The following is a 19,792-nucleotide window of genomic DNA, read 5'->3' on the forward strand; positions in this document are numbered from 1 at the left end:
TACTCGGGAGGCTGAGGAAGGAGGATTGCTTAAGCCCAGGAGTTTGAGGTTGTTGTGAGCTAGGCTGACACCATAGCACTCTAGCCCAGGCAACGGAGCGAAACTCTGTCTCAAAAAAAAAAAAAAGAAAGAAAGAAAGAAAGAAAAGGAGTTCAGGGGAGCCTGAGTAGAGTTTGGTCAATGAGAGAACCTTCGTCAGTACTCAGAGGTAAGCAGGAACTGTGCCTAGTCCTCATGATAAGGAGGGTTGTTTGGCTAGATGACCTTATCTGTGAAAGCAGAGTGGGGAGGGAAATTTATAGTTAGGCCAACTTTACCATGTCAAGGCAGCACATAATATTCATTTTAGGTCTCATACCACATTCCTTTTTTTCCCTTTTTGGTTTAAAAGACAACAGCATAAAGAAATCATGACAATTCAGTATTGATATATATATAATATATAAAGATATGATTTGTATAACAATAGTAGCACAAAGGAGGGAGAAGGAAATAGAGCTATATTGGAGCAAAGTTCTTATTTAATACTGAAATTAAGTTAGTATTCATTTTAACTTATAAAAAAGTTCATATGTTAATTGCAATCCCCAGAGAAGCCACCAAGAAAATAATTCTAAATATCACAAAAGAAACAAGGTGATTAAAATGGTAGGCTAACCACTATCTATTTAACACAAAATAAGGCAGTAATGAGAGAACCGATGAACAAAAAAGACATGACATATAGAGAACAAATAGCAAGATGACAGACATAAATCCTACCTTTTGTTAATTACATTAACTTTAAATAGATTAAGCACTACAATCAAAAGGCAGAGATTGAAAGAATAGATAAAAAACATGATTCAATTATATGCTATCTACAAGAGACATGATTTAGGTTCAAAGAAATAATTAAGTTGACGGTAAAAAGATGGAAAAAGACACACCATGTAAACAGTAACCAAAAGAGAGTTGGAGTGAATATACTCCAGACAAAATAGACTTTAAGGCAAAATTGTTACTAGAGATAAAAAAGGGCATTTTATAATGATAAAAGTGTCAATAACTCAGGAATATATAATAATTATAAACATATACACACCTAAAAACAAACCATCAATATACATGAAGCAAAAATTGGCAAAATTGGAATGAGAAATAAACAATTCAGCAATAATAGTTGAATACTTCAATACCCAACTTAACTACTTAACTAGTCAATAGAATAATTAGTAGATCAACAAGGCAATAGAAGACTTGAACAACAATATAAACCAACTAGTCCTAACAAACATCTGTAGAATACTCCACTCTACGACAGCAAAATACATTCTTCTCAAGTGCACATGGAGCATTCTCCAGGATCAGATAGCTTCACTGAATTCTACCAAGCATTTAAAGAATTAAAGAAGAATTAACACTAATCTTTCACAAACTCTTTCAAAAAATACAAGACAAGGGAACACTTCCTAATTCATTCTGTGAAGCAAGTATTACCCTGATACCAAAACCAGAAAAGCCATCAAAACAAAACTACAGACCAATATCCCTTTTGAATTTATTCACTAAAATCCTCAAGAAAATACTAGCACACAAATCTAACAATTTATAAAAAGGATTATACCTCACCATCAAGTGGAATTTATCACAGGAAATGCAAAGTTGGTTCAGCATACAAAAATCAATCAATGTAATACGACATGTTAATAAAATAAAGGAAAAAATAACATGATCATTTCAATAGATTCAGAATAAGCATTTGACAAAGCCCTTTCATAATAAAAACACTCAACAAACAAGGAATAGAAGGGTACCTCTTTAACATGATAAAGGACATCTACAAAAATTCCACAGCTAGAATCATACTTAATGGTGAAAAATTAAAAACTTTCTCCCTAATGGAAAGAATAAGACAAGGATGTCCACTCTCACCATTTCTATTCAAGATTTTACTGGAGGTCCTAGCCAGGGTAATTAGGCAAGAAAACCAAGTAAAAGGCATCCAGATTGGAAAGGAAGAAGTAAAACTATCTCTCTTTGCATGTGACATAATCTTGTATATGGAAAATCTTATAGAAACCACAAAAAACTAGTAAAGCTAATAAACAAGTTCAGCATAATCCCAAGATAAAAGATAAACAGACAAAAATTAACTGTATTCCTATACACTTGCAATGAACAATCTGAAAATGAAATTAAGAAAATAATTGCACTTATAATAACATTGAAATAGAATAAAGTATTAGGAATAAATTTAACAAAAGAACTATGACACTTATACACCAACAACCACATAATATTGTTGAAAAAATAACTAAATAAATGCAAAGTCACCTGTTTTCATGTATTGGAAGACTTAATATTGTTAAGATGACAATACTCCCCAAATTGATCTATAGATCCAAGGCAATTCCTATCAAAATCTCTGCTGTCTTTTTTTGCAGAAATTGACAAGCCAATCCTAAAATTCAAATGGAAATGCAAGGGACCCAGAATTGCCAAAGCAATCTTGAAAAAGAACAAAGGTGGAGGCCTCATACTTAACCAATTTCAAAACTTACTACAAAGTAACAGTAATCAAGATTGCATGGCACCTGTATAAGGATAGACAATGGAATGTAATTGGAAATCCAGAAATAAAACTCACATTTACTGTCAACTGTTTTTTGACAGGGGTGCCATAACCATTCAATGGGGGGAAAGAATAATGTTTTCAACCAATGGGGCTGAAACAACTGAATATCCACCCCCAAAAATAAAGTTGGACCCCTACTTCATACCATATACATAAATTAACTCAAAAATGGATCAAAGACCTAAGTGTATATTAAATCTATAAAATTTTTAGAAGAAAACATAAGCATAGATCTTTGTATACTTGGATTAGGCAATGTATTTTTAGCTATGACACCAAAAGCACAAGTGACAAAAGAAAAAATAGATAATTTGGACTTCATCAAATTTAAAAAATTTTATGCTTAAAAGGACACCATCAAGAAAGTAAAAAACTGACAACCCACAGAATGGGAGAAAAAGTTTTGAAAATCATATATCTGATAAGATACTTGTATCTAGAATATATTAAGAACTATTTATTGCAACTTAATAATAAAAGGACAAATAACCCAATTAAAAGATGGACAAAGGATCTGAATAGACAGTTTTCCAAAGATATACAAATGGCCAGTAAGAAAATGAAGGAATGCTCAAACTCATTAGTCACTAGGTATATCAGTCAGGGTTCTCCAGAGAACCAGAACCAATAGAAGATTTATATACATATATATAAAACTCATATATACACATATATGAGTGTGTGTGAACATTTAGGTTGTTTCCACCTTTTAGCTATTATAAATAATGCTGCTATGTGCTATGAACATTCATTTTCAAGTTTTTGTGTGGACATATGTTTTCAGTTCTTTTGGATAGATACCTAGGAATAGAATAGCTATTAAATATAACTCCATAATTAACATTTTGAGGAACTGCCAAACTGTCTTACAAAGTGGCTGCAACCATTTTACATTCCAACAAGGAATGTATGAGGGTTTTGATTTCTCCACATTCTCTCCAGCATTTATTATTATCTGTCTTTTTTATTATATTCATCCTAGTGGGTGTGAAGTGGTATCTCATTATGATTTTAATTTGCATTTCCACAGTGTGATAGCTACTTTTTAATCAGTCAACTTGACTGGACTAAGGGATGCCCAGATAGCTGGTCAAACCTCTGGAAGTGCCTGTGAGGGCCTTTCTGGAAGAAATTAACATTTGAATCAGTAACCTGAGTAAAGAAGATTGCCTTCACCAATGTATCATCCAATCTGCTGAGAACCTGACTAGAACAAAACGTGGAGGAAGGGCAAATTCACTCTCTGTTTGATCAGAGACATCCATCTTCTCCTGCCCTCAACATCAGCACTTCTTGTTCTCAGGCCCTTCAGACTCTGACTGAATTACTCCACTGGAACTGGTTTCCTGGTTCTCCACTGATTCTCCAGCTTGCAGATGGCAAATTGTGAAACTTCTTGGCTTCCACAGTCATGTAAGCCAATTCCTATTATAAATCAATATATATCTCTCTCTCTTTCTTATATATATATAATATATAGAGATATATGTATATAAAGAACATATAGAAAGATTTATTTTATATATATATACATACATACATATATAGAAAGAGAGAGAGAGAGAGAGAGAGAGAGAGAAATTTCCTTATCAGATATATAATTTTCAAAATTTTTCTCCCATCCTGACGATTGTCAGATTTTACTTTCTTAATGGTGTCCTTAGCCCAGGGGTGGTACCAAGCAAAGCTTAGGAATCTTGAAGTTCTCTCAACTTCCCATGGAGCAACAGGCAGCTCAGCCCTTTTTTTGAGTTTAGAAAGGAGGAGTTCAAGACCAGCCTGAGCAACATAGCAAGACTCCATATCTACAAAATAAAAAATAAATTAAAATTTAAAAAAACTATAAAGAGTTATTGCAGCCCTATCCATTTGAGTCCTTTTGGTCCTGAAAGGCTACCCTTTCCATTGCAAGCTATGTCCTTAATAGTTCCAAGCACTGCCCTCATCCTGAGTCAGATCCCTGTGGGGACTCTGGGGTATACTCTGGAGGGATTTGGTGGAAAATTTTCAAAGACCAGCAAGAATTGTGACTAGCTCATCCAAACTATCTCTACTACAGGGAAAATGTCTTATACCACATACCCTGGTAAGGAAGGCCCAGTATAGTCAGCTTGAATGAATGTACCCAGTGTCATTTGAGTGGTAGGGCATGGCAATCACATAGGTCTCTGCTGTATTTCCTATATGTTAGGGAGTATAATACTGACCTCAGAATTTTTGCAAGTCAGTGTAATAACCTCTGTGCTTCTGATGGAAAAGTAGGCCAAGAAGGGTTAATCAGACCAGGAGACTCCAGTCATTCTGTGAAGAGAGGCCATTTTTCATTGCATTTAAGCCTTGAGAACACCTATAGAGGGGGAGAGGGATATATGTATGCATGTGTATATGTGTGAGCGTGTTGGGAGGAAGCTGTCAGTGAAGGCCTTGAGGCCAGAGAGAGGGGACATTAAGAGTGATGGATCTGAAGGGACTTGGGGAATGGATAATGATAGGAGGGGGTTAAAGGAGCTGACAAGGAAGACCCCAGGGGCAGGAGGGAGGCTGACAGTAAAGGTCCTTGGAGTGGGGAGGAACTGACAATCTGACAGTGATGACCCTACACAGAGCCATGGAGGGGCTGCTGCTGTTTGCTGCATTTCCTTACTAGTTGATCCAGTATCCTAGGCGGGGCCCCCTGGGCTGGACTAATAATGTACGTGCCCCACTACAATGCCAACACATCAAACAAGCCACCATTAGAACAGGATCATTTTCCTCCAGGCAGCTGCTTGCTGCAATCATTCTGCTGATTAAATTTCATTCTGGAAAGTACTGCACAGACATTAATCAGGTGTCACAGCCACTCCATCCTATAGAGCCAAAGCCTCTCTGACCTTTAAAAATACACCAAACAGTTGCTAGAACACATCTCCCTAGGGAGGTCAGATCCTCAGGCCAGCCCACAGAAATCCATGCTGCCCTTGCCCCTTTCCAACCGATCTTCCTCTCCCCTGGAGATAGCAAAGTAACAGAGATCTTTCTGATATTTTTGCCTGGGGGACTCTGTGGTCAACCTTCTGTCTTGGTGATACCATAACCCCCTACATTGTGAATTTTAAAGTCTGGAAGGGTTTCTCCATCTCAAAATATTAATAGCTTCCCTACTGGCCTGCTCCACTGCCTGACATTTTTACAGTAATAAGCACACCTCTTGGTGAAAACACTGCTGTCTCCAGAAATTCCGTTTAAACAAAATAAAACAAAACTGGTTTATCTAGAAGAATGAATTCATAAATAATAATAGCATCTTACAATCACAGAGCACTTTTCCTTGCTCTCAATATATTTTCCCGTATGTTACCTCATTTCATCTTTATATCAACCCTGTGAGGTAGATATTATTATAATCCCCATTTTATAGATGTCAAAATGGAGCCTCAGAGATTGATTGGGTCAAACACCTTGGGCTAGAAAATAGTCTTCTGATGACAAACCTTAAGCATTTTCTGTCATGCTAATACAAATGAATACTGGCAACTGAGAATTCTAAAAAGAAATATGTTCTGATGGGGGGGCAGGCAATGGCTAAGGGGGTCACCTCCAAGTAGGATGTCTAAGAAAGGGCCTGCAAACATCCAGAGGGCATGTGGGAGACAACGAGCACCTGGGTAAGGCGAAGCAGACAAGATGGGGGAGGGGCTGAAAGCAGCTTGGTCTCCTTTACCAATTCAGATGTTAGTGTAAGTGCTCCCCACTTCCTTCCCCCCAAGCTGGTAGTTGGTAAATAAACTGTCTTATCTCTAGTTGGGCCTTTTTTCCAGAAGTGGTGAAGAGGTGATGGATGTCACCTGGAGGAGGGACAGTCACATATTTGTGTTACCCTCGGTTGGGCTGCCCTTGGTGACATGTACTAGCAGCCTCTGGTTGTCCACTCACGTCAGGCAGTGCCCATTCAAGTCCAGGGCATTAGGACTAAGTACATTATAACACTGTATCGATAATGTAAGACAGTGCCCTGTCCTTAAAGCATAATGTAATTTAAAATGCAGTGTGTAGTAGACTGCAGCTTAATTGGAAAGGATGCCTTGGACCATTCGGGATGCTACAGAACATTTGGCATTGCCATTAAAAACTGTTCTCCAGAGCCCAGGAAACTAATTGCAAATGGTTAGGTAATGCACAGCTGATGGAAAGAAGATGTTCCTTTAAATTGATTCCATGGTATATGTACAGGGATGTTTATTGCAACATTACTTGTGACTATGAAAAACCAGAACTAAATTAAATGTCCAACCATGGGGGGTTAGTTAAATAAGTCTGAAACATTCATACAATGGAATGTTATGCAGCAGCTAAAAAAATGAGATAAACCTGTATACACTGACATAGAAAATATGTCCATGAAATAGTATTGGGGTTTTTAAAAAGTAAGTTGCTGAATAATATTTGTAGTTTGCTTACATTTTTGTTTACTATCTCTGTATATAACTGTGTGTGTATGTGTGTGTGTGCATATACTTATATATGCATAGGAAAAATAGGAAAGTCTGGGAAAATATACACCATACTTTCAATAGAGGTTACCTCTGAAGGATAAGATTAGGGAGGGAAAGACTATCACTTTTTTTTTTCTCCTCCCCGCCCCCAGTCACTTTTTAATTTATACATTCTGTACTGGTTGAAATTTATGTGCATATTTTACTTTTGTAATTTTTGGGTGTTTGTTAAAGGAAGGCAGCCTTTATTGAGCAACTCCCTTCTCATATAGCAGGATTCTGGGTTCCTGAGCAGAGTTGAGCAATGGGCGTGGATTTAGGTGCATTTCACCTTCAGTAAAACTTCTTACAGGTCCAATGGAACTGCATTTCTTTTAAACAGTAACACACTAAAATACAACCTTACCAAAGGAATCCTCTCTAATAAACAGTTGCTTATTTTATCTATTTTGTCTTGCCCCAAAATTTCCTCCCCTCTCACCTAGGCAGAGTTCCTTTTGTCTTCCCAGACAGGTCAGTAGTTTCCCAGAAAGCTATTCCAATCCACAGAGTAGACAGCCCCCTACCGGTGTAATTTTGGGGGCATAGACAGTGTTGGACCAGAAAAAGTACTTGCCTACCTGCCAGCACCAACAAGCTTTAATCACACAATGAAAGAGAAGTACAAATTCCCTTGAGAGAGGTGACGCATTGTCTAAAACTTGCATTCAGACAAGGAAGACTGAAAGCAGAGCTGTGTGTGTGTGTGTGTGTGTGTGTGTGCGCGTGTGAGATAGAGAGAGAGCACGCGCGCAGCAAAGTAGGTGGGTCCTGAGCAGTCCCAGGAACACACTCCAGGGCAGACAGAGTACAGTTTATGAAACATTCACCTGTTTATAAAAAAGAAAGCAATTTCCTGTTACATCACTACTCAGAGATAACTACAGTGAATATTTGTGTCCTTCTAGTCATTTTTCTGCATATATATGCAATTTTAAACAAAATTGGGATCAACCTATATATGCAGTTCTTAGCCTACTTTTTCACTCATTGTTACATACATTTCCATGTCCTTAAGTATTTGGAAACATAATTTTAATAGCTATATAACATATGCATGATATGACTGCAATATCATCTAATTAATCATTGCCCTTATTTTGGTCACTTCAGGGTTTTTTTCCCAATTTTTTTAATTACTTATAAATAATATTGCCATGGACATCCTTGCACATAAATCTTAGTCTAGATTTCTCTTTTCTTAGTACAGATTCCCAGAAGTGGAATTACTGGGTCACAGAGTGTAAACATTTTTAAAGGCTCTGTAGAGCAGTTTGAACTGGTAGCAAACCTATTGATTCCCAGGAACTACTGAACACAGAAATCCTCTCCAGTGCAAACCTGAACCAAGCAGTTGGACAATGCCACATCTAATTAGGTGCTTCATGAATGTTTTTTGATGGGGATAAGGGAAAAAGATATACTGAGCTCTGTAATTAATTAGAGGAAAAAAAACAGGGCCAATACAGCTTAACTGAATCCTATTCTACTATGCCCACCAACTGCCATCTCTGGCAGGTAAACCAGGGCATCTAAACTGTGAGATTCCCCAAATGATCCCCCAACCCATTTCCTGTGTGCTGAAGGCCACTCACCATCACAGCCTGCCAATTTTTCCCCCTGATTTAAAAGTAATAGGTATGGTGAATTTTTTTTCTGTATGGATGTTTTCCTCCAATAATTTACTGTATAAAATATGTTACTTATGTTTATTCATTGACTGATCTCACTCTAACCTTAACATTTTGTGGTTATTAACCTCTGTTACATTTATTCAAAATTCAAAAAAGCATTATCTAGCCTTTTTGAATATCACTGTGTCCCCAGTGTATTCATTGCTCCATGCATTATGGTTTTCTGTTGCCGTTTTATGCTTTCAAATGAGGAAAATGTGAAATTATGTGGAACAAAAAGACTGACCTTAAGAAGAAACTACCTCTCTTCTGTAGTAGGAAATAGTTTGTTTTCAGAACTTTCCTATCAAGAATTTAGTAGAAGTATGTATACCTGTATCATTTTGATGTTTTTGTTAAGGTTTCCAAACAATGTACTCTGAAATCAGAATCATCTCTTTATATTTATTTTTATATAATTCTCCTAATGCTCTTCATCACACAATAGTGTTCAGAAAGGAGGTGTAATTTCCATTCTCCACCATAATAGCTAAACAGGTATCATAATATAACTTGGAGGGAGTTTTATTATGCAGGAATGAACCACTATTGGGTTTGATTGATTGAAGATGGATTTGATGTGGTGTATTTGAAAGCTATTAAATGCAACTTACAATGTTTAATAAAAATATTTATTATTTTATTATTTTAAAAGTTTACTTTTTAAAAGGAGTACTTAACTCTCAAAAATAAATAAACAAACAATTGTGAATTGTGCTGCAATTAACATTTGAGTACAGGTGTCTTTTTGATAAAATGACTTCTTTTCCTTTGGGTAAATAATAGTAGAATTGCTGGAATGAATGGTAGGTCTACTTTTATAATAGTTCTTTGAGGAATCTCCATACTGTTTTCCATAGAGGTTGTACTAACTTCCAGTCCCACCAACAGTGTATAAGCATCCCTTTCTCTCTGCATCCATGCCAGCATCTATTGATTTTGGACTTGGAGACCATTCTGCTAACTGAAGTATCCAAGAATGGAAAAACAAACACCACATGCACTCACTATTAAATTGGAGCTAACCAACGAGCACACAACTGCACAGAGGGAACTAAAACTAAGCGGAAAGCAACTGGGGCGGGGGGAGGAGGGGAGGGGAATAAATCAACCTAATGGGTACTATGAACACTATTTGGGAGATGGACATACCTATAGCCAGGACTCAAGCATTACAAAAACAATCCATGTAACCTAAAACATTTGTGCCCCCTTAATATTTTGAACTAAAAAAATAAGAATAAATAAACAAACAAAAGAAAAGTAGGCATGGAGAAAAAAATCTGGAAAAATGCATTCCAACCTATAAACTTGTTATCTCTGGGGAGTAGAATTGTGGAGGAGGGGATAATTTGCTGCATCAAGCACCTCTGCAGTTTTGGGATTTTTTTACACTGTCATGTATTATTTTAAAAGTAGGTAGAATAAAGTATAAACAAAAAGTGTCATATATTCAACAAGTATTTAAATGCCAACTATGTACCAGGCATAATTAAGTAGGTATCATTATAGAAATTTTGAAAGCTAAATGTAAGGAAGACTTTGGGTATATGCAACAGAGAACAATAATGCATACAACAATGAAAACACCTGAGCAGTTGGAGGTTTCTAAGGTACAGTCATGCATCACTTAGGGACAGGCATACCTTCTGAGAAATGTGTCATTAAGAGATTTCATCATTGCGCAAACATCACAGAGTGTACTTACACAAACCTATATGGGACAGCCTACTACACACCTAGGCTATATGGTCTAGCCTACTGCTCCTAGGCTACAAACCTGTACAGCAGGTTACTATACTCAATACTGTAGGCAATTGTAACACAATGGTAAATATTTGTGTGTCTAAACATATGTAAACATATAAAGGTACAGTAAAAATACAATACAAAAGATAAAAAATGATACACCTGTATAGGGTACTTACCATGGGTGGAGCTTGCAGGACTGGAAGGTTCTCTGGGTGAGTGAGTGAGTGAGTGGTGAGTGAATGTGAAGGCCTAGGACACTACTGTACACTACTGTAGACTTTATAAACACTGTAAACCTAGGCTAAACAAAACTTATAAAATTACTTTTCTTCAATAATAAAATACCCTTAGCTTACTGTAACTTTTTTGCTTTATAATTTTTTAAACTTTTTTACTCTTCACACTCAGCTTAAAACACACGTTGTATAGCTATACAAAAATATTTTCTCCCTGCTTAATCCTTATTCTGTAAACTTTTCTCTACTTTTAAGTTTTTTTATTTTTATTTTTTACTTTTTAAATTTTTTTGTTAAAACTAAGACACAAACACACACATTAGCCTACACAGGGTCAGGATCATCAATATCACTCTCTTCTACCTCTGCATCTTTTCCCACTGGAAGTTGTTCAGCGGCAATAACATGCATGGAGCTGTCATCTCCTATGATAGCAATGCCTTCTTCTAGAATACCTCCTGAACGACCTGCCTGAGGCTGTTTTACAGTTAACTCATTTTTGTATAAGTAGAAGGAGTATACTCTAAAATAATGATAAAAGTATTATAGAGTAAATACATAAACCAGTAACATAATTGCTTATTGTCATTACCAAGTATTATGTACTGTCCATAATTGTAGGTGCTATATTTATGTTTGTTTTTATGTGTGTGTGTTTTTGTTTGTTTTGCTTTTTGAGACAAGGTCTCGATCTGTCACCCAGGCTGGAGTGTAGTGGCATGATCATAGCTCACTGCAGCCTCTAACTCCTGGGCTTAAGTGATCCTCCTGCCTCAGCCTCCGAAAGTACTGGATTATAGGCATGAACTGCCGTGGCTGGCCGGTGCTGTACTTTTATACGACTGGCAGTGCAGTAGGTTTGTTTACACCAACATCACCACGAACACGTGAATAATGCTTTGCGCTATGACATTACAATGCTACAATGTCACTAGGTGATAGAAATTTTTCAGATCTATTATAATCTTATGGGACCACTGTATTATATGTGGTCCATCATTGACTGAAATGTCATTATGTGGTGAATGACTGTACTTGTGGATTGTGACACAGTGTTGTCTGCCTCCTGGAACTGCCCCCAGCTTCTGGCTCCTAGATATGTGGTTCCCACTGGATGCTTTGTGCCCAGCTGAACTCACTTACTGACTTGGTCCTTCTTGTTGCTAAATGTAACTAGGTATGTCTTCATCTCCTTTTCAAGATAAAACCAAGAGGGTGTACGGATCCAGACACCTTTGCATGCTGATGATGAGAATGTACTTTGCTATAAATATTTTGAAGGACAATTTAGCAATACATATTCAAAGCCTTAAAAATATTCGGACTTGATAAAAATCAGAACAGTGGTTACCTCTGGGAGTGTTATTGACTGGGAAGGGTGCTCAACGGAGCCATCTGTGATGTTGGAAAGGTTCAATATCTTGATCTGGGTGGTGGTTTACAAGGGTATGTGTGTATGTGTGTGTGTGTGTGTGTGAAAATTCATTGACATGTACACTTTATCACATTTATGTTGATAAAAAGTGGTTAATTAAAAATGTGTTTGGAACTTTTGCATCAATAATTCCACTGTAGTATTGTATCTAATGGTGAAAAAGATGCAAACATTTAGTTCATTGTTTTATTGACAATGTTGAAAAGTTGGAAACCTCTAAAGTAACAGTGGAATGGTAAATAAATGATGTTCCATTCACTTAAAATCATATTTTCAAAGATTTCTTATTGGTATGTGGAAAACACTTATGATATACTGTTTGGTAACTAAAGCAGGTCACAAAATAGAAAGAAAACAATTACAAAATAAAGACAAGTACCAGTGCTGTTTCCTGGTACTGTGGTTATTCTCCTGCTACCCAAAGAAAATGACCCGCTGAAGTGGGAGGCAGTCAAGCTTCGTGGGTGAAATAACACCCTCAACATTGTTTCTCCTCAGTGAACATTCAGCTGTTTGTGGTGCAGAAACTAAATAGTAGGCATTGACCTAAGGTACTCTGGTGGGCACAACTCTAACCTCAATTAGCGATGTTTGGACTCTTGAGATACTCCATTATTCTGAAGCTCCTCTCTGTCCTTGGCAGTCTAAGTCTGAGAACTCAGAAGTGGGTGGTAATAACCAGGGCAGAGAGATAATGGCTGGGATGTGTATATGTATGTGCATTTGTAAATACTTTTGTGGCAAACATTTTAAATGTGCATGTATGTGTGTGTACATGTAGACATGAAACCTCTAGCCCACATTCCCAAATTTGGAATCAGGAAGGTATTGTGGTAATATAACTAGTCAAATCGGTCAAAAGAGCGCCATCTGGCATTTTTCTAGTGGTCTGAAAGCTTCTGTGGAGGGCCCTCATCATTGGTTTGAAGAAGATGGAGAGAAGTAGGCCTCAACCCCATTGGCAAACGTTTCCTGATGCTATAAAATGGTTTGCAACCTAGGGCAACTTTGTATGCTTGATTAAGCTTGCAATGAAAAGGATTTATTTTAAGCCATTTTAATAATTTCTTCTTTATCAGAAGCTAACCAAGCACTTTTATAGTAGCCATCACTTGCATAAAAGACCTATTCCTTCATCTAGGTGAATTGCCTATTGGTAAATTTTACTATGAGCCTATTTATGTACAAAATCCACATGTGTTTTGACATGAATGGAGCCCATGAAAAATTACCTCTTGCTTTTTAATCATCCAGCTCATTCCGAGTTAAAATAAACTTTCCTTTGGAGGAAAAGAGGTCTATGCACCAGGCTTAGCTGAAATGTGGGTTTTTTTTCACCCTCGTTCCCATTCGAGTCCTTCCCCTTATCCCAGATCCTTTATCCGAACAAGTACACCATCTCTGGGGAGAAGACTGCTACTACTCACTCTCCGAGCTGCCACAGCTGCTGCTATTGTCACTGCTACTGGTGTCAAAGTCATTTTTAACTTGACTGAGTGCCTGCTGTGTTCCAAGTCCCATAAGGCACCCCAAGAGACAGAACTAAAGAAATATACAGCACACAGTTCCTGTAGCCAGCTTCTCTCGTACTTGTAAAAATAATGCTCAATTTTCATGCAGGATTCAGGAATACAGATGTTGCAGAAAGCAAACCTCACCCCCATTAGGAGTACCTCACTAGTGTGTGGCTTTGATTATAAAGGTCAAATTACATATGCACTCTGCATCATTTGATGGGTAGAGTGTTTCTCTCTGAACTGAAAAGGCCTCAATCTGTCCATTGAAACCAGCATGGTAACAAGTTACTATTTGGCTTCTTTAGGGATCTCTAACTGTATGGTTGCTATAGGGGAGACAAGCATCTCTAAAGAAGGTCTTAAATAGTCTTTTCCAGCCTGTATAAAAACCTCTTTTCTTCAAGGCTACTTTTACAGAAACAAAATATGTTAATTAGGAAGCACTCCTGAGAAATCAGTGCTGGCTGCAGGAGTTCTTCACATTAAATATGAGATATTTAGAGTAGGAGGAGGAAGAGAAGTAAACAAGAACTGAAAGACAATCATTGCAAGAGTACAGAGGTGGGATTTCTCCTTTGTGGAGTTTAAGGGGACTCTGACACATAAGCTAAGCATGCTTAAGACACACACCTCTACAATAGTGGGCATCTTGTTTCTATCTAGGACATATATCACAGATTTCTAAACCACATCTATAGTGTAGGGCTGCTAATAATACCTGACACAGCATTCAACCTGGCCCCTGGGGTGCCCAAGTTCTTTAGAAAGGGCTTCCTTTTTAACCTTCAAGAAGCATCTTTTCTTCCTTTGGAAGATGGAAAATGGCAAGAGCCCTCAGTTCACTAGTAAGGAAACAAGGCCTTACAGTAGATTAGCAAGGCAGATCCGGAAAGAACCAAGTTCTCTCCTTCATCCCATCGACTCTCAGGAGAGCTTTATACTTGATTTAGTTTGGGCTTTTTGGGGGTGGGGGGGATGGAGAGAGGGTTGCAGCAACCATCAGAAGGAGGTGGTTGGAAGGAGACCTGGCAAGCAGAACCTGGGAGCTCCTCACTGGGACAGAATGGACATCTCCAAACAGGTATATTCTCTGAGATATGTCAGGCCCACAGGGCTGAGTTTCCAGAGGGAGCTGGAGCCTATTGTTATCCCCTTCCTCACCCTCCACCTCCCCTGGCTACCAGGCAGGTGTCTTGGGGTCACTCCAAGAAGGCCTCATCCTGTTCTGCAGCTGTTTTGAGGACATCAAAATCACCCTTCTGAGTCAACAACATGGTGCTTCTAGCCCAATATCCTAATGGGGTCTGGAAGAATAGGTTGGAGAATAACTTGGCTGTCTTCAAAGATCAGGGACATTCCCACCTCATCCCCAGTCTCCCTTAGTAATCCACAGTGGATCTGTCAGCCATGAGTTTATTTTCATTCTTTCCAGAGCTACTTGTGTTTTCACCCTGTTGCACCTCTTGGGGCTAATGAATGAATTCTTTAGGTTTTCAATATGCTATATAGAGTAATAGTTCTTTTCAGCCACCATAGCAAGAAGAGCATTGACCTGGGAGTCCAACAGATCTAGGTTCTAATCCCATTTCTGCCACTTACTAGCTGAGCGGACACAAAAAATTTTCATCCCCTTTCTGAGACTCAGTTTCCTCATCTGTAAAATGGGGTAATTGATAACTCCTCTTCCTCCCTTGCATGGCTGCTATGATGAGAAAATGAGATCCTTGATATAAAAGCACCTTGAACAACAGTACAAATTGGGGTGCTGATAGAGAGTCACATTTGCTTTAGCAAATCTCCTTCTAGCTCTTAGGGGGCTGTTGGTTCTAGAATTCTCAGATCTAGTGAATAAGGCTGTGTTCCCTCTCTCCATTTCTGCATAATTTTATACACTCTGGTCACATCCCTTCCCAGCCTTCATCGTTCTAAACTAAAGAGTCTGCATTTGTTTAATCTATCTTCATATGGCAGCCCCCGCCACCCTCCCCCATCCCCTTGATTATAGAGTGGCCCTTCTCTGGATCATCTCCAGCTCCATTATGTCATTCTGGAAGCACTAAGACCAGACCTGCACAAGTGAGTGTGTGTGTGTGTGTGTGTGTGTGTGTCTTCCTCAGCTCTGAACCTCTGACTCTGTCCCCCTCCCCAATTATAAATCCTAGAACAGGATGATTGCCTGAGACCCTCTCCAAACTACAAGAAGGCCGATTGGCCCCAGGCTCAAGCCTTCCCCTCTTTCTCTGCGCAGCCCTATCCCCAAGGGGCTAAAACGGCTCCCTGTCTGGCTTGGGAGGCTGGGAGGTGGATAACTAGGATGGGGAGACCGAGGGGGAGGGAGGAGGGGGGTCTTGCGCAAGCGCACGCAGCTCCACGGACCGCCAATGCTGCTGCCTCCCAGAGCAGAGGGAGGCAGAAGAGGAGGGAGGGAGAAGAGGGAAGGGAGGGGGAGGCGGTACTTGGGCTGCAGCTCGCAACCAGAGGCAGTCTCTCGCAGCTCTTGGAGGGACCAGGAGAGGCAGCCGCGGAGTAGGATGCTCTGCGGGGTGCCCTGAGCCAGGGGCGCTTGAAGCAGCTTCTGGGACTGGGGCAACTGGGCAGCTTTCACCATGCATCAGTCCCTGACTCAGCAGCGGTCCAGCGACATGTCCCTGCCCGATTCCATGGGTAAGTCTAGCCGCTCTTCCTCCGGGCGGCGGCAGCAAGGGGTGAGTGCGCTGGCCTCTGGACTGCGAGCGCCCTGGTCGCCCCAAAAGCCAGAGAGCGGGAAGCGGGGCTAGGGGGCTCCACTCGTCCCGGCGTCTGGGTGGTGGACCAGAGCCCCAGGGGAGCGGCCCGGCTGCGCCGGGGGCGACGCGCGGAGATTGGAGCCAAGCTTGCGTCTGAGTATCCCTGCCCCGGAGTGCGGGTGTGTGCGTGTTTGTGTGCGTGTTTGTGTGCGTGTGTTTACGGACTTACAGCTGGTGGTAAATCCCAGCTGTCTGAGGATCAAAACACTTTCCTGCAACCTGCGCCTTCGCTTTCCATTCGACACTCCCTCTTTGCAAAGTCCTCGTCACTTCGAAGAGCTCGCGACTAACGATAATTAGAAGAAACAGGGTCCTCGTCCCCTCCCAACTCTCTAGAAGCTGCCCTGAAATTCAGAGCTGCAGTGGGGAGGGGGGGCTGACTTGCACCTAGCTGATGGGGGGGGGTTTGCGCAACCCTGGGGGATGGGTGGGGGGAGAAGAAGGGAGGAGGGCTGTTGGGAGGGGAATTCCTGAGGAATCAGTCAAGACAGTCCAGCCGTGCAGTGTCAGGATCAACATTTCTTGAATTTGATTCCTATCCTGCTTCAAACGCACAGAATGTGCGTGAATGTGAAAAAAAGGGGGGAGGGAATGAATGAGAGCACGAGAAAGAAAGATCGAGCGCGAGCCCGCGCATCTTCTGAAGTCGCGCTTTTCCTCTCTGGGCAGAATGGAGGGGGAGGGGCACCTTTCGACACCTTTCCTCACCAAAACTGGGGGACAGCTTCCTTTGGGCACCAACTTCGCAGCCCCTTGAAGCTGCTTTTTGGTAGTTACAAACAAAAAACAAACCCAGTCCCCCTCAGCTGTTAGGCACCTTCCCAAGCCTTATGATTTCACTGGGCGGAGAAATTAATTTGGAGCCCAGGATAGCGGGAGGGAATTGTCAAATCAAGATCCCACCTAATCTTAAAATTCGCCTCGGATACACTTCAACCAAATCGAATTCTCTTTCCAACGTACTTTACATTCTACAAAATTCCTCTGTCCCGCAATTCCTGCCATCCAGTCTGCTCAGATCTTCTTCGATGAATTTGAGGGAACATCTCTCGAAGGGAGGGGGTGGGGAGAAGATTGAGCCCCTTATATGAGCTCCCTACTGCCTGCAAAAGACTCAATCACAACAAAATTCGTTCGCCGGAGGTGCCCCAGAAAGTGTTATGTCCTGGATCGTGTAAAGATCCGTATTTTCAATGGTTTTGCATATTCGGTATACGAATTCGCTCCTTTTCATTTTTAAGGACGTAGTTATTTGAAACGGGATACAAATGGGGGTCAAGGATTCGGGTCCGAATCCAGAGCCCAGCAGTACCAGACTCCCCCCTAACTCCCAGCTCGCTCGTGCGCGCTCGCTCTACACACACACACACACACACACAAACACACAGAGAAACACGCACACGCACACGCACACACTGCACTCCTTACCTTGGCCAGCTGTGGCGCCAACGCAGCCCTGGCTCCCCGATGCCAAGCTGTTGCGCCAGGGAGGGCTGGGTGAAGAGTGCGAGGGTTCCGCAGCGCCCGTTCCCGCTGCGGGCGGCAACCACCTGCAAACCAAGCCTACCCTCCCCGGGCCGTCTGCGCGCGGGGAGTGGGCAGATTGGTGGTCCAGCGTTTAAAGGGTTGCCACTTGGCACACTGCTCTGTGTGCTGGGGAACAAGATGAAGAGAGTTCTTTTCTTGGGCTCCCAGGGGCCCTCAGCCAATCTTAGGTTTCTCGAAAGGTCTGCGCAACAAGAAGCTGAGTGGGCTTTGCCCAGCCCAGTCTCGACACTGCGGGAAAGGAATCATAAATCCCATATAGACGCGGAGTCGGCACCACGTATTCTGCTTTTTAAAGTCAGCAGACCGAAGGCACTAGCAAATTCCTGAGTCGAGTGGTAACCCTGGGTTTCCACAGTTTGGACAGGGGAGTCTCCTCGGAGTTCCCTGGCGCAGGTCCCACACAGCCCAGGCCTGAATCAGCGTCTAGGCTACTTAGGAGCTACTCCCACTTAACTCAGCTCTGGCAACGCCACCTTCTCTTGCATGGGGGGAGGGGGGGAGGGGGAGAGTGGGTGGGTGGGTTAGTGTTTCAGCCTCTGAAGGCAGCATTTCTGAAGGGATTCCCTTTACAGTTAAGACACCGCAGCCAAAACAATAAAATTTAAAACACACAGACACATGGTGCACCAAGGTGCTAGCATTCTACACTTGCTGGATGCCTGGATATGGAGCGGTAAGTCCAAGGCTTGGCAATTAGGAAGATGGTAATTTGACTCCAGGGCCCCTCCATCCCCTCCCAGCAACCCCCTTCTCCCTTTTGGTAACAGCGCCCCCAGGCGCTAAGGCTCCTCTACTGCAGCAAGGCATTGCTTCCCACCCAAATAACACATTTATAATTCAGTGGTGGCCCTGGCCTTGGATGTCTCCATTCAAAGAATTGTCTGAAGTTGGGGGATGTGAATTTCAGAGCCTTTAAGGAAATGTTTGGGAGATTGGCAGGGACTTGAGACTCTTGCGTGGGTAGCCACCCATCTCCAGGGATGCTCAAGACTGGGACTTCCTGGAACCCACCCTGTGTGGCAAAGTTGACTCAGGTAAGGCAAATCTTAATCAGTTCAAAAGATCAACCCCGGAGAATTAGCCAGTCATCAACAACACAATGTACAGGACAGGATACTGGGTCCCCATTTTTGCTGCACCCTAATAAAGATTACATAGCCTACCTGTTCTCTTGGGAGGGGGTAATCAAGAACACGTACAAGGTAAAACATAAGTGAGCGGAGACAGTATCCTCCCTTCTAGCAACTGACATCTTGGCTCCTGACAGATACATAACCCTGGAACTGGTGGACATCATATGGATTGTGGGCCAGACCCGCAGTTACAATTGTCATGGTAGCAGTCACAATTAATATACTCATTGAGTAAGGTATCTAGGAACTTAGGGACATGAAATAATGAGTGATTGGAGTGAATTTGGTCAAGAAAAGCTTCTTGGGGGAGGTGAGTTTTGAGCAGGTTTCAAAGGAAGGGAGGGACCCAGATTCAAAGAACGCAATGCAGGTGGGGGCTCCGATTAGGGGAGAAAACCCGGAGGAGAGAAAAGCTGGTTGTTTTTGGAAAGGCAGAAAGAGCAAATAATTGGGTGCTTCTACAGCTGAGCATCCTGGTCGTCATGAATGTGGGGTGGAGGTGGGGCACTGCAGAGAGGGAGGGCTGCAGTAGTTCTGCAGGGAGGCTGCTGAGGGGGGGCAGGCAAAGCCAACGATGAGAT

At 41.3% G+C, this 19,792-nt stretch overlaps 1 protein-coding gene across 3 annotated transcripts in view; it reads left to right on the plus strand.

Moving 5' to 3' along the window:
• Positions 1–16,198: 16,198 nt before the first annotated feature.
• The window catches only part of TMEM255A (transmembrane protein 255A), a 48,937-nt gene continuing 45,343 nt past the window's right edge, over positions 16,199–19,792 (plus strand). For all 3 annotated transcript variants that reach the window (XM_069463587.1, XM_069463588.1, XM_069463589.1), the window contains exon 1: positions 16,199–16,408. In XM_069463587.1, coding sequence (XP_069319688.1) covers positions 16,351–16,408 — 58 coding nt within the window. In that variant the 5' untranslated portion in view covers positions 16,199–16,350. The remainder of the gene's footprint in view (positions 16,409–19,792) is intronic.

This window comes from Eulemur rufifrons, chromosome 30, assembly GCF_041146395.1.
Source record: "Eulemur rufifrons isolate Redbay chromosome 30, OSU_ERuf_1, whole genome shotgun sequence".
NCBI lineage: Eukaryota > Metazoa > Chordata > Mammalia > Primates > Lemuridae > Eulemur > Eulemur rufifrons.